We start from the raw sequence: 12,627 nt of genomic DNA, 5'->3' as shown, positions 1-12,627 counted from the left end.
TTGAAACAATTAGGGGCCAGTTGCATAAACTTAGCCACCATGTTAAGACTGTGCCTTAAGAACTAGTTTGACCAACTAGCAGTTGCCAAGGGGTAATCAGTCTTACTTTTCCAATACATATAAGACCAATCTACCTTTTCTTAACTGAATTTAAAAAGTTACGACCAGTCTTGAAGAAAAAATTAGATGACTAACTTTTTAAGACTAGTCTAAACAGTTTATGCAACTGGCCCCAGTTCATCATTTACTCGTGTAAGATCACAAAAAGACCCTGAAGACCCCCCTCGCAAATCTCATAGGTGACTTATTTTGATCTCAAAAAAGTGAGTTGTTGCTGAAAGGTGAGGAGTTTGCATCTATGTTTATACCAATACGGTACAAGATTACCCTGCTTAAATCAATGTGATAAACGAGTTAGGTCAAAAGTCATCTAAAAGTAGTCTGATTATTTTACCTAAAATGTGTAATGTAATCAGTATCGAGCACTGATTATACATTGTATATGCATTAAAGTAAAATATATATATATTAATTATAATAGTAACCAAAGAAAATAAACTCAAAGAAAGTCTCTTTTAATAATGCAGATGTAATAATAACAAACATTTAACTTCAACTTCAAAAAACAATAAATGTGGTTAAATACAAACCATGGATCAAGTAATCACCCATGAGAAAACATCCCAACATGCTCGCTATCAGATGGTCACATACGAACTGTACAATTACTCTTGAAAGTCTACAATTAAGTTGTGAAGTCTCATTGTAACACATAAAACACATTGATCCCACTTATTTTGCATTCTACTCAGCATTTCATAAAATATCCTCCCAGTAAAAAATAAAAAAAACCTCCCTTAATTTATCCAAAATCAGTGCACAGACGGTGGTTTGCCTGTTCTATCCTCTTTTCTTTGAGCTCCAATCTAACCGTTATTTTAAGGCTTTGGTAATGATCAATGGAATGTCATTAAGGAGCATTTTAATTCTATTCTGAAACATTGTAATCAGCGATTTCTGGAGCTAAGGGATGCTTCATTCAGTCAAAACTGATGAGTTCTTCGGGTCTAGCAAGGAATGATCAGGTCTGTGTTTCCCAAAAGCATCGTAAGCTTATGTACATCATAGACCCATTCAAACCAATGGAGCTACGATCAACTTAAACTTACGATGCTTTTGGGAAACGCAGCCCTGGCTATAACGAGGAATGTATTACAATAAAAAATATTCAAGTTGTAATCAAAGCAGTAATCAACACCTTGTTGAACACCAATTCCCCTTCCAACTAATGAACACAGCACACTGGTTAGTCTGTTAGAAAATCTGATGTCTTTTGTGTTTAGCACTGCATCTACTAACACAGGGTGACGGGTCACTTAGCCTCTGACGCCTACTAGTGGTGGATCTGGGACACCGCAGAAAAGAACTGCGTTTTAGTAAAGTGATATGTAACAGATTTGATGCCCTGTCATAATACTCTATATAACTCCCCTTACTTCTAATGACCAGTGATTTGATTGAGATCCAATGATTGTGTTTTGTCCAGATGACTCTCCTCCACCCATTACAGTGGATAGAGACCACAGCAGTACCAAGATCATATAGAACATTTCTTGTGATTGAGTTTTGTGTCTGTGCATGAAATGCATGTGAATATTCAGTCAACATATTGCCCATCTTTTACACACCAGGCTTTTCCTCCAGTCATGAGGTGAGGACAGTCGCGCAGTTTGATCAGTCAGAGTCAGTTTGGCACTTTACAGCAGCCGGTAGCATTTCAGTGCTGTCAGTATGAGAGTGTGTAAACGACATTATATCTAATGGTTACACACACTTAGAGAACCTGAGCATCTGAGGCGGCAGAAAACAGATCTGGAGGTATAAATCATAACACTGTCCGTCCTCAAACACAGAGAGCAGCTCCTCCTCGATGGATCACTCTGTCAGTCTTGCTGCTCCTGCTTCACTACTTTATCCTGGATTTTCCTATGTGTGCAGAGGATTCTTCCTCAATCCTGGTGGGTCTTTTCCTGACTGAATTTGTACTCATACTGTAGCAAATGAAGAAACATAAATCAATGCAATACACAGTGTTTCAAAGGCAACATAACTACACATCACAATTAAGAACTTCCGAAATTGAGTTACACACTCATTTCTAAATAAATAAGTTTATATATAAAGAAATTAATTTTATACAAGCCAGCAAATTAACCTGCACTTCAGTTTTAAAAGTTTCATGTTTTTTATGTTTTGAAAGATGACAATTAGGCTGCATTTATTTGATAAAAAAATAATTAAAATAAAAACAGTAAAAACAGTAATATTGTGAAACTTTATTCAAATTAAAATAACTGTTTTCTATGTGAATATTTTAAAATGTAATTTATTCCTATGATGCAAAGCTGAATTTTCAGCTTCATTATTCCAGTCTTCAGTGTCACATGATCCTTTAAAAATCCTTTTAATGTGCTGATTTAGTGCACATATTTAATTAATTATTAATTTTGAAAACAGTAGTTCTGCTTAACATTTTTTGTGGAAGCTGTAATATATTTTACATCTGGATTCTCTGTTGAATAGAAAGTTTAAAAGAACAATATGTATTTTACATATAAATAAATAAATAAATAAATAAATAAATGTCTTTACTGACACTTTTTTGAACCCTTGCTGAATAAATGTATTATTTTCTAAAAAAAAAAAACAACAACAAAACTCTTTCTGGGGGGTGTTCCAGAAAGCAGTCTATGTGACATACCCGGGTATGTTAAAGGGTAAGTAAGCAGATAACCTCAACTTTCGGTTCCAAAAACAGAGGTAACTTTCAGGGTAAGTAACCATAGCAACTTGCTCTCTGAAGATAACCTGCTCCGGAGTAGGTTCTGTTTCAGGGTTAGTTCACTTCAGAGCTATCAGCGCATGTGTGCGTGACTTACTAACGAGACTCCAGTGGGCGTGACAGGTAGCGCACAATATTATATATTATTACAATAACATATATTAATAATATTAGTTGTATGATATGTAAATTATAAAGCACTAATATAAGTAAAATATAAGGTAATCTATTATATAATGGTTAATATATTTATTGTATTGGCATAATAATTATCTGCCTAAATTATAAAACACTTTTATGACAAGGTAATGCTTATTTTATTATATATGTTTGTTATATTTTCTTATCTCGTACATCATGGATCTCCATTTTCTATAATTTATTTCTATAATTAAAAAAAATACATATATGATGACATATTATATTACTAGCATCAAACAAACAATATAATTCTTATTTTTAAGGATTAAAGATTAAAGGTAAAAAAGGAAAAATGATTGCACGATCACCCATTAGGTGGCGATATGCACCAAGTGTGCAAATGGCCTTTGAACAGAAGAAGAAAGAAGCAGTGTGGTGCACTTTTTGTTAGCCGTCCATTTCCATAGTGACTTGTGGATTCGTCTCTCTATTGAGAATGTCTTGCGTGTTAACCAGGAACATACTCTGGGTTGAATGAACTTACTCCTGGACTCGATTTTGGAACCAACATACCTCGAGTAAGCAAGGTTTGGGTTGATCAACTGACAGTTCAGGGTTTAGCAGATGGTAAGTTAACCCTGCTTTCTGGAACACCTTAACTTACCATCTGCTAAAGCCTGAACTCTCGGTTGATCAACCCAAACCTCGTTTACTTGAGGTATGTTGGTTCCAAAAACACATCCAGGAGTAAGTTCATTCAACACAGAGTATGCTCCTGTTTAAGACTCAAAACATTCTCAACAGAGCGACGAATCGACGAGTCACTATGGAAACAGATGCTAAGAAAAAGCACGCCATGCTACTTCTTTCTTCTGTTCAAAGGCCGTTTACATACTTGGTTCATATCGCCACCTAACTGGTGGTTGTGCAATCATTTTTCTGTTTAATCTTTCATTCTGCAGGTTATGAAAGATAAGAGCTTAATTGAGTGATTATGTTTGAGTAACTATGCAAAAGTTTACCAGAGCTAGTTGTCGTCCAATATTCCCCACAGTTATGACCCCAGCGAAGAAAATACATGGCAGCCAGGACCGAATGTACAGGAAGTCAGGGGAGGTATATCTGCAAACATTCACACATGGACAGTGACGTACCAAACAAAACAGGCTTGTAATGATGCAAGTGTAAGCAGTAGATCTTACAGTTATCGGTCTTGGTGTGAACAGGCCATAAAACTACTTCTGTCATTTGGTGATACTTCCAACTAACTATATTGAGCAGACTTATATCAGAGTGGGTATGAAACTCACTGAAAGACTCCGTTGTAAACCAGCAGCTGGGTGGCAAATGTGGCGAGTATTGTAATGATGACTCCCAGCCCAAAACCACTGCGTGAACGATCGAACGTCCACCACAGGCCGACAGACAAGGCAGCCAGCGTCAATGACAGCTGCACATTATTCGCAAAGTCCACCTTCTGTTGATACCAGTGTTAAAGATAAGTCATACAAGAGCAATATCGTTTTTGTACTATAGTGCGCTGCAGGGATGATGCATTATTGAAGGCCAAAACCCAGAAACGAGGTAGCTTTTTAGCACTTCCGCTTCCATTGTCCTGAATTCAATGGGTTTTTGAATGAGTTTTTGTTTGGAAGCCTGAAATAAGGTCTGTTGTTCACACAAGCTAAAGATATTTTCATGTTTTATACTAATTCCCAATTGTGATAAAAAAAAAACACACTTTTACATGTCTTGCTAATTGTGACTACAAAGGTTTGAGGACAATAAACATCACCAAACTGAACAGACTCACTAGTCCACTTTCACAGCCTCATTGTTTATAATTGCACTCTTGCAAACTATTGTAACTCACATTTTCAGAGTAATTTTTTTTAGAGACTGAAAGAAGTGTCAGATGCTTAATGGTGTTGACATAAGATTGTGACACATTAGACAAGTCATGACCGTGGTATTGTTTGTTTATAGGCTGTTTCGCTTTTTACTTCTGGTGGTTTTATTTAGGATTAAAAACGTATAAAAGTTGTTTTAATTTGTAAAGATTACCATGATGAACAAAATGTGTAAATGATAAACATTTGTTGGTCACAGAGTTTATTTTCTGCAAAAATACAAAAGCCAACAGAAAAATCCTATTGGTTTTTGCCAAGGATGCTATTTTATGGGTTGACAAGTCTTCACTGCAGCACTCTATAAAACTGTCACATTTATTATCAGTCCACTGCCGTTTCTAGGGCAGAAAAAAAATGTTTATCTGTAAACGCTGACAAACAAAAAAACTATCAAAAAACCTTATGCATTAAATATTATTTCAGATGTGCATCACATTATGTAAGAAAATATTAATCTTGTTACAACGTAGATAAACAATAAGACTAAAACAGCGTTAATCTATTGCAGCTGAATTGCTTGACAGAATGACTTTGTTAGAGAAGATCAAAAACAAGAAGAAATGCGATGTTGTGAGAGAAGGATACAGCACTGGCGTGATTTATGCCCACAAAGACGGCCACACAGCGCATCACGTTAGACCACTCTCTCTTGAGCTTATGCGGCTCCCCCAGACGATGATCCATACAGGGATACAGCAAACCTATCAACGCTGAAAAAAGAAGAGTGGCATTTAATCCACATCACAGATCTCACAGGTTTTAAGAATGACAACAGCATTCATTTGTGTGAGAATCCTCTGTTATGACACAAGCAGTTCAGACAAACACTGTTTATAATCGTAATATGTTGTGTGTGTTTGTGTACCTGCGGCTGTTCCACAGCAGGGTGGAACCCACCAGGCGGATGAGAAAATGCTGCTGATGACGTCTGGAGGGAAGAGAGTGACGTTACGCTGCACCTGTAGCAGGTTTAGCACGAGCGCTAGAAACACGCCCACCATAAAGAGCATGGCAGCACGGATCAGCAAGTTCATCGTCCGGTTGGTGATCATGCTGATGTAGGGCCCGCGGCGCATTGGAGCACCACTGCTCAGTGACGAAACCTCCGCCATGGCTGCTGTCACAGAAGGACGTCAGCTACATTTGCTGCTGTCAGCTGACATCACACCTGGAAAGAAGGTGGTAATATTAATGATAATGTCTGAAACCCAGACATAACTAATTTCTGAATAATAATGATATAGCCAAAGAGGGGTTGGGGGGGGTTATGGTCACACACCACGCCCCCTCAAAACTGAATGACCCAAGAAATTGCGTAACTGTGAATATAATTTTATATATATATATATAAAAATATTTTTTAGCATTTGACAATTTATTCTACAATTTAGAGCACAATTCATGTCAATTGATGATAATTATATATTTTTTTCCTAACAATTTCTTTTTTTTTTAAAGAAAAATCCTATTTTATGAATATGCATTGCTGAGAACTTCATTTGGACAACTTTAAAGGCAATTTTGTTTGTTTTGTGGTCCAGAGTCACATTTGTTACCCTGATGAAATATATAAACTGAAACCAATAGTAACTTTACTGAGAAAGCACTTTGTTTTTATTTATGTACCCTCAATTATAACACGAGTTATATATGATCTATGATTCGAGTACTGCAAATCACTTTTTGATAAAACATATGACACACACAAACACTTATTAGACACAGCATACACCTCACGTGATATGTTACTGCTGGTCACTTGGCAGGACTCAAACCAAACTAGTTCCATATCTCCCTGATCAAAGGCCACATCAGCAGGAGGGCTTCCAGCACTCACCTCGTTTACAATGTAAACAGACTTACTTGAATAACGAATACGATAAATTAATTAGGGTCATAGTGAAAGTATTGAAACTGATGAATTCTCCAAAACATCGTATTACAGCTCTAACGTTACTCGTGGTTTGTGACCCATAGAAGGGAAAATATATTCAGCAATGATCACATGCAAAATGTCCTAACTTATTAAGTGCACTGTAACAGATGTCTAATAAAATGTCACAAATTACTCACCGTCGCCTTTTTAAATAAGCGTTACTCTTGCTCTGAACAGAATGTTAAAGTCCTAAGCCAAGGAAGAAGACCTTTATGCGAGGATAATGCTGTACTTCCGCCTCACTGATAGCGCGGCTGCTTCAGCAGCCAATCAGAGGGGGCGCTGGTGACGTAATAAATAGGAGGTTTCGCGGAGCCTCACAATGTTTTGGATCATTCTGAATAAGTTTATGCTGTTATTCAAACACACATTTAATTCAATATTTCTAATAAAAGTGAACACACTGTCAGTGTTCACCGAAGAACACTGACAGAGGTGCGCCCACCGTCGACGCTAACCTCTGAAATCTCGCGCGAGTTTACGCGCCTCTTCTCACCTCCCATTTCCGCTCTAAATATTCACATTCCCGCCATCATCGGCTGCTCGTGGGACGCGAGCGCAGATAACATCACAGCCGGCAAAACTCACACACTGACAGCGCGCCACATTGAGCGGATACTTTCCTTCCCCAGCGCTTTCTTCAAGGAATCCCCCCCCCCCGCAGGTAAACGATGCGGTTTATGAGCAGAATTTGCCCGCCTTTTTTATCAGAATGGTCAGTTAGCGGAGCCAAGCCTGTCACACGGCCTGGGCTGCTAATGCTAGTTAATTAGCTGCGTGTGGATGATGCGTGTGTCATAATTTCACAGCGGAGTGTGAGGATGCTGCAAAATAAAGACGCGTTTCCGCGAATTACACGAGAGTTAGTTTGTTTTAAGGCGGGAACGCTTGAAGTGTGTGCGGTCTCTAGGGAAGCTAGTCAAGTCGCTTCATTTAAAGCGCGCGTAATGTGTTTGTTTACTTTTATCTTTACTCACTGGAGCTCCTCGAAACATGCGGAACTCAGGGCTCTGATCAAATCTTATAAAGGAGAGCTTCGGGCATCGTTTTGACATGTCAGTTAACTTTAAAACGTCAGAAGTTTGTCATACTGAAGCTCAAAGCTTTTAAAGCAACAATTTTGCGATTTGACTTGATTTAGTTTTACATTAAGTGGGGTGTTTGCGAAGATTTGAATGTAAGAAATATGTTTTACACAGATTTTACACTGGCTCGCTTATTCTGTTAACTTAATTGTCGTTGATAGTTTTAAACGACCGGGACATTATTATAGAGAGATATTGTTAAATGGCATTTACGCGTGATAAGTTCACACGCGTGACTTTGAGTCACATTGGTTTATTATTTGTGAGTCCGATTCATTCCCGACACGTGGGTTGTGTGCTTTCTCCTAAAGTCGTTAAGAGTTTTAGCTTTCAGTTTTCTTTTAAAACGTGTTTACATTGACATACATTGGCTCGTTTACAACAGATGTGTAAAATGAAACATACAGGATCAAAATCGTGTGTTTTGTTCAAAGAAGCGCTTGTTGTAAAAACCTCGTCGCTGGTGTTTGCGATCGTACCGGAGTGATATGTACGTTTCTGCGTCTCCAGCTGTTTCACGTCGGACATTGTCTCTCGTCTTTTGTCAGGGCTTTTGTTGTAGATCTCTGACCGCATCTGTTCGCCATCAATTGTGTCCAGAGCCGGAGTTTTGAGCGCCTCTCGCATTCATGGCCGTCGCAGTGCCCAAGCTAACCAGCGGTGGCGCTGTCCGCATCCGCATCAGATGTGGGGATCTGGGGACCACCAAATGGAAAGAGGGATTCTTTGAAATCCACGAGAAAGACAACAAAATAAACCTGCAAGTCAAGTTCAACAGTGGCGGTAATCCGAAGGTGTTTCAGGTGCAGATCTGTCTTTGCATTCACAGCCGAAAGCCTGACATGTGATAATTGTCGATACAAATCATGCTGTTGTTTAAGTATCATATTTGATGCGTACAGACTTTTATATTTCATAAAGTATGATATAGTGAGAATATAGAGCTTGAAGAGGGAAAAAAAAACATACTGATATGCAATTTGGTGCAGTTGCTGATAATTATATGGCCAAAGCCAAACAATGAAATTCTGATTAATTAAATCTTTAAAACAGTATAGCAGATTACTCGCATTAAATGCTTATAAATATCACTCTTCAGTCTGTATCTCATTATAATGTCTGTAAGATGATTTTTAAATGCTTAGTTTATTATCAAAACTCCGAGATCAACAAGTAAACATCCTCAAAAGCCTGATGGCTCATATTTGATGCTCACATTTTAACACAATGTTTCTAAAAAAAACAAACAAAAAATGCTTGGATAATCAGGTAAATCTAATTTTATGCGTTCGAGTAAATGTTCATCTTGAAATATTACTAACAGTATAAAACGCATTTTATCTTTATAAAGATTAAACAGCAAAAAGACCTGCAGGTGGACATTTTCACAGTTATACTAAAAGGCTTTTTATTTGCTGAAAAGTATAACCTATTAATAATCAGATAACTGAAGGCATGTAGTAGATTGTGTGCACCATTTTTTTTTTTTTCAGCAAAGCTTGGTCATGTTGATAATTTTAAATCCTTAGAAATATGTGTATGAAATATGATATGAGGTTTATAGGGTTAAGAAACATCTGCAAGGTTCTACTTACGCAGTGTCATTTTAAGACATGAGCATCAAATGCATTTTGTTGAATGCTATTTAGACTCGTTTATTTTGTTGCAGCTGAATCACAACGTAAAGCAGGTTTCATGGTATAAAACGCATGGGCCAAACCGTGTGACACTGACTCTGAAAGACTCGAGCGTTGTCATGATGGATAAACTGGCCTTGGTGGTTGCTAAAAAAATGAAGGAATACCTTGAAATGGTGAGGCTTGGAAAACCAGCAGGTATGTTTCTTTTGGCTTGTTTGGAGTTTTTATATAACTTTCCATTCTTTTTCAAGTCATGTTAAGTTTTGTTTTTGCCTTTTTTATCTTTCTTTAGTTTTAAAGACAAACCAGGGAAGTGCTAGTTTTGGCTTAGTTCTTGGGAATCGCGCAGCACAGAATGACTCTGGCCTTTCTGCATCTGAAAAACAGGTAGCACAGCATCACAAGCACTGAAATGCTTATGGATTCTTTTCTAAATATTATATGGTTGACATGCTGTTTCTTTCAGAGCACTCCAAGACGTCCAAGTCTGGATAGCAGAGAGGACGGCACACCAAGAAAGCCTCTCGGGAGTCCCAGCCGGGTAACTTCCACACCCGGCCGCAATGGGCTCTCTGAGAACAGGTGTGCAAAATTAGATTTGGGTACAGTGTCTCTAGAAAGCGTGTGCGCTTTTTGCTCAGTTATGTTGTTTGCATGCATGTTATCTTAGGTTTCAGTAATTTAATGACTTTTAATTTGATAAAGATTGCCCTGACCACAACTTAAGTTTTTGTCCTGTAGGAGTGAGAAGAGGAAGAGGCTGATGAACTCTGATGGTGATATGACACAGGACTATCCCAAAGAGAATGACTCTTCTAGGTAAATGGGACTTCATCTTAGTGCAGATTCATTTTGATATGCTAATGTTTAAAAGTTTCGGGTCAGTAGGACCCCCCCCCATTCTGAAAGAAATTAAGTCCTGTTCAGAAAGTATGCATTAAAATTAATCAACAGATCTAGAATACTTTATTACAAATTGCATAAATAAATGCTGTTATGCATTTTGTATTCATAAAAGACTCTTGAAAACATTTAAATATTTTCACAAAAATATTAAGAAAAATTTTTTTTTTTTTTTTTTTTTACCGTTTTTGATGCAGCTTTGCAGCCTTGGCAAACATTTAAAAAATCTTACCTATCCCAAAATTTTGAATTGAGTGCACTTAAATGCTAGAAAACTCTAATATTGCTTGTTTTTAGCAACAATAAGGCCATCACAGACTCATCCAGAAAGTTTCTGCTCAGCTGCAAAGAGAAACTCAAGCAGTCAGAGGAGAACAGAGCAACCGGTTAGTGTCTATTCACATTTTATCTATTGTAGCGGCTTCCCTCTCTGCTTTGACACATGCTTATTACTTTTTTTCCTCAGCTCCACACACGCCTGCCCCTCTCCAGCCAACATCCTTTTATGGGAGCAGAACAGGAACTAAAGATTACTCACAGACTCATTCATTTTTGGACAGGTAAAGAGCCTCTGACTCAGTGATGTCAATAACCTGTGCTTTCTAAACCGGTGTTTCCTGCAAAGTTCTGTGATGGTGCTGTTGAATATACAGTTTCACAGCAATATTGTAATCTGAATGTGATCAAATAACTCTGTAATGGTAAATAATGTTGGCACAACAAGTGCATTGTCTTCAGTTGCTGCACAAACATGCAGTGTGAATAGTATAATCCAGTTCACAAACAAATTGCTTTTTATGTGCCAGTTATTTTACTGAATATCTCAAACAAGAATTATCAGTTTTTTTAATCCTGTGTTGAATTCATCAGATTTAGTGGTTACTAAACCACATGTTTGTTTTGATATTTTTTCCTTTTACAGGCCCGGCAGTACAGGCCAGTGTCCCTCTGCTAAAAGAAGCCTAATGTTACCCAATCACTCAACTCCCTTTAAAAAGGTGCGCCCTACTTTGGACTACGGTGGTTGGAATAAACCAAGACCATCCACGCTGGCTCAGCCGCAGCCTCCACTACAAGGGTGAGTGTCTAAAACTTGCTAATATAGGGTTCTATTAAATGTTTTATTTCTTCTCGCAAATTCTGTTTAATTTTAGTTTTTTTTAAATTGTGTATATGATACCAATTTCAAATGGTGGTAATCAAATTAATGCATAAAACCCAACGGTTTCATTTCTTTTACAATGCATCAAAGGAAATTGAAGTTTTTTGCAACTTTTATTACTTGGTGTTTTACTGTATTATATTATTGCTGAGAAATACATTCTACTGTACATTTTAAAATGTATGTATTTTTTTATATATAGTTTAAATAATACATTGTGTAGTACGGTCAGTATTATTGCTATTATTTTGCCACATTGAATGAAATTTTTTGTCCTTAGCTTATCACATGCCTCTTGATTGTTTATTAGATTCTCCAATCTTGGGAACACCTGTTACATGAACGCAATACTCCAGTCACTTTTCAGCCTGCCCTCATTTTCGAATGACCTGTTAAAGCAGGGCATACCATGGAAGAGGGTCCCCGTCAATGCCCTTCTGAGGTATGGTCATGCTGTTGTTGTTTTTTCCTGGAAATTAAGTACTTTTTGGACTATTCTAAACATTTGTTAAAAATTTGAAACGTAATGATTATCCAGTCACAAGCCTGTTGATGTTTTGTTTTTGTTTCCATATGAAGGCGTTTTGCTCATCTGCTGGCCAGGAAAGATATTTCCCTTCCAGAAGTGAAGAAAGATCTTTTGCGACGAGTGAAGAACGCCATTTCCTCAACTGCTGAGCGTTTCTCTGGTTACATGCAGAATGTAAGACTCGTGACATCTTTATTTCTAATGCAGATGCATCTGACTTGAAGCCTGTTCACACCAATGATAACTCTAACATTTTAATAATAACTTATTTTACTTATTTTAATAATCACAATAAGAGAACTTTATTTCAGCTGCTGAGTGACAAAAACACTGACAGGATTTAAATTGACAGATGACAGAGCTGCATCGTTAATCTTGAGTGTTTTAGCTTTCAAATGATATATAGTTAATGATAATTGATTGAATATTGTTCTAAAACAAAGGTAATAAAAAGTCCGACCACGCCCGACCACGCCCTT

General features: G+C 37.4%; 2 protein-coding genes across 6 annotated transcripts in view; one reads left to right on the top strand and one right to left on the bottom strand.

Moving 5' to 3' along the window:
• Nucleotides 1-555: 555 nt before the first annotated feature.
• LOC306876697 (insulin-induced gene 2 protein-like) lies at nt 556-8,562 on the bottom strand. 3 transcript variants are annotated; one of them, XM_079428046.1, is made up of 6 exons: nt 8,394-8,562; nt 5,759-6,061; nt 5,479-5,603; nt 4,294-4,460; nt 4,006-4,105; nt 556-2,051 (listed from the first exon to the last, which is right to left on the bottom strand). In XM_079428046.1, the coding sequence occupies exons 2-6, from the start codon at nt 6,003-6,005 to the stop codon at nt 2,010-2,012; spliced, it is 681 nt and encodes a 226-aa protein (XP_079284172.1). In that variant the 5' UTR covers nt 6,006-6,061; nt 8,394-8,562; the 3' UTR covers nt 556-2,009. The 3 variants fall into 3 exon arrangements, with proteins under 3 accessions (XP_079284172.1, XP_079284171.1, XP_079284173.1); XM_079428045.1 differs by lacking the exon at nt 8,394-8,562 and adding an exon at nt 6,967-7,728; XM_079428047.1 differs by lacking the exon at nt 8,394-8,562 and adding an exon at nt 7,326-7,471.
• The window catches only part of LOC306876695 (ubiquitin carboxyl-terminal hydrolase 37-like), a 20,469-nt gene continuing 15,005 nt past the window's right edge, over nt 7,164-12,627 (top strand). The window contains exons 1-11 of one of the 3 annotated variants that reach the window (XM_079428041.1): nt 7,164-7,493; nt 8,515-8,717; nt 9,584-9,749; nt 9,847-9,941; nt 10,021-10,136; nt 10,296-10,373; nt 10,755-10,843; nt 10,924-11,017; nt 11,380-11,535; nt 11,930-12,061; nt 12,199-12,322. In XM_079428041.1, coding sequence (XP_079284167.1) covers nt 8,544-8,717; nt 9,584-9,749; nt 9,847-9,941; nt 10,021-10,136; nt 10,296-10,373; nt 10,755-10,843; nt 10,924-11,017; nt 11,380-11,535; nt 11,930-12,061; nt 12,199-12,322 — 1,224 coding nt within the window. In that variant the 5' untranslated portion in view covers nt 7,164-7,493; nt 8,515-8,543. Of the gene's footprint in view, nt 7,494-7,538; nt 8,718-9,583; nt 9,750-9,846; nt 9,942-10,020; nt 10,137-10,295; nt 10,374-10,754; nt 10,844-10,923; nt 11,018-11,379; nt 11,536-11,929; nt 12,062-12,198; nt 12,323-12,627 lie in introns of those variants that run through there. The other 2 variants (XM_079428042.1, XM_079428043.1) reach the window with 2 other exon arrangements.

The sequence above is a fragment of the Barbus barbus genome (genome assembly GCF_936440315.1).
Source record: "Barbus barbus genome assembly, chromosome: 11".
Lineage (NCBI taxonomy): Eukaryota > Metazoa > Chordata > Actinopteri > Cypriniformes > Cyprinidae > Barbus > Barbus barbus.
Note: the sequence above shows the minus strand (reverse complement) of the source record. Positions and strands in the feature narration are given on the sequence as shown.

Coding starts and splice junctions, on each gene's coding strand:
- LOC306876697 (XM_079428046.1), bottom strand. CDS start 6,005: ATGGCGGAGGTTTCGTCACTGAGCAGTGGTGCTCCAATGCGCCGCGGG. Junction 4,461..5,478: donor GCATAAATCACGCCAGTGCT/GTATCCTTCTCT, acceptor TGGTATCAACAG/AAGGTGGACTTTGCGAATAA. Junction 4,106..4,293: donor GTTTACAACGGAGTCTTTCA/GTGAGTTTCATA, acceptor GAATGTTTGCAG/ATATACCTCCCCTGACTTCC.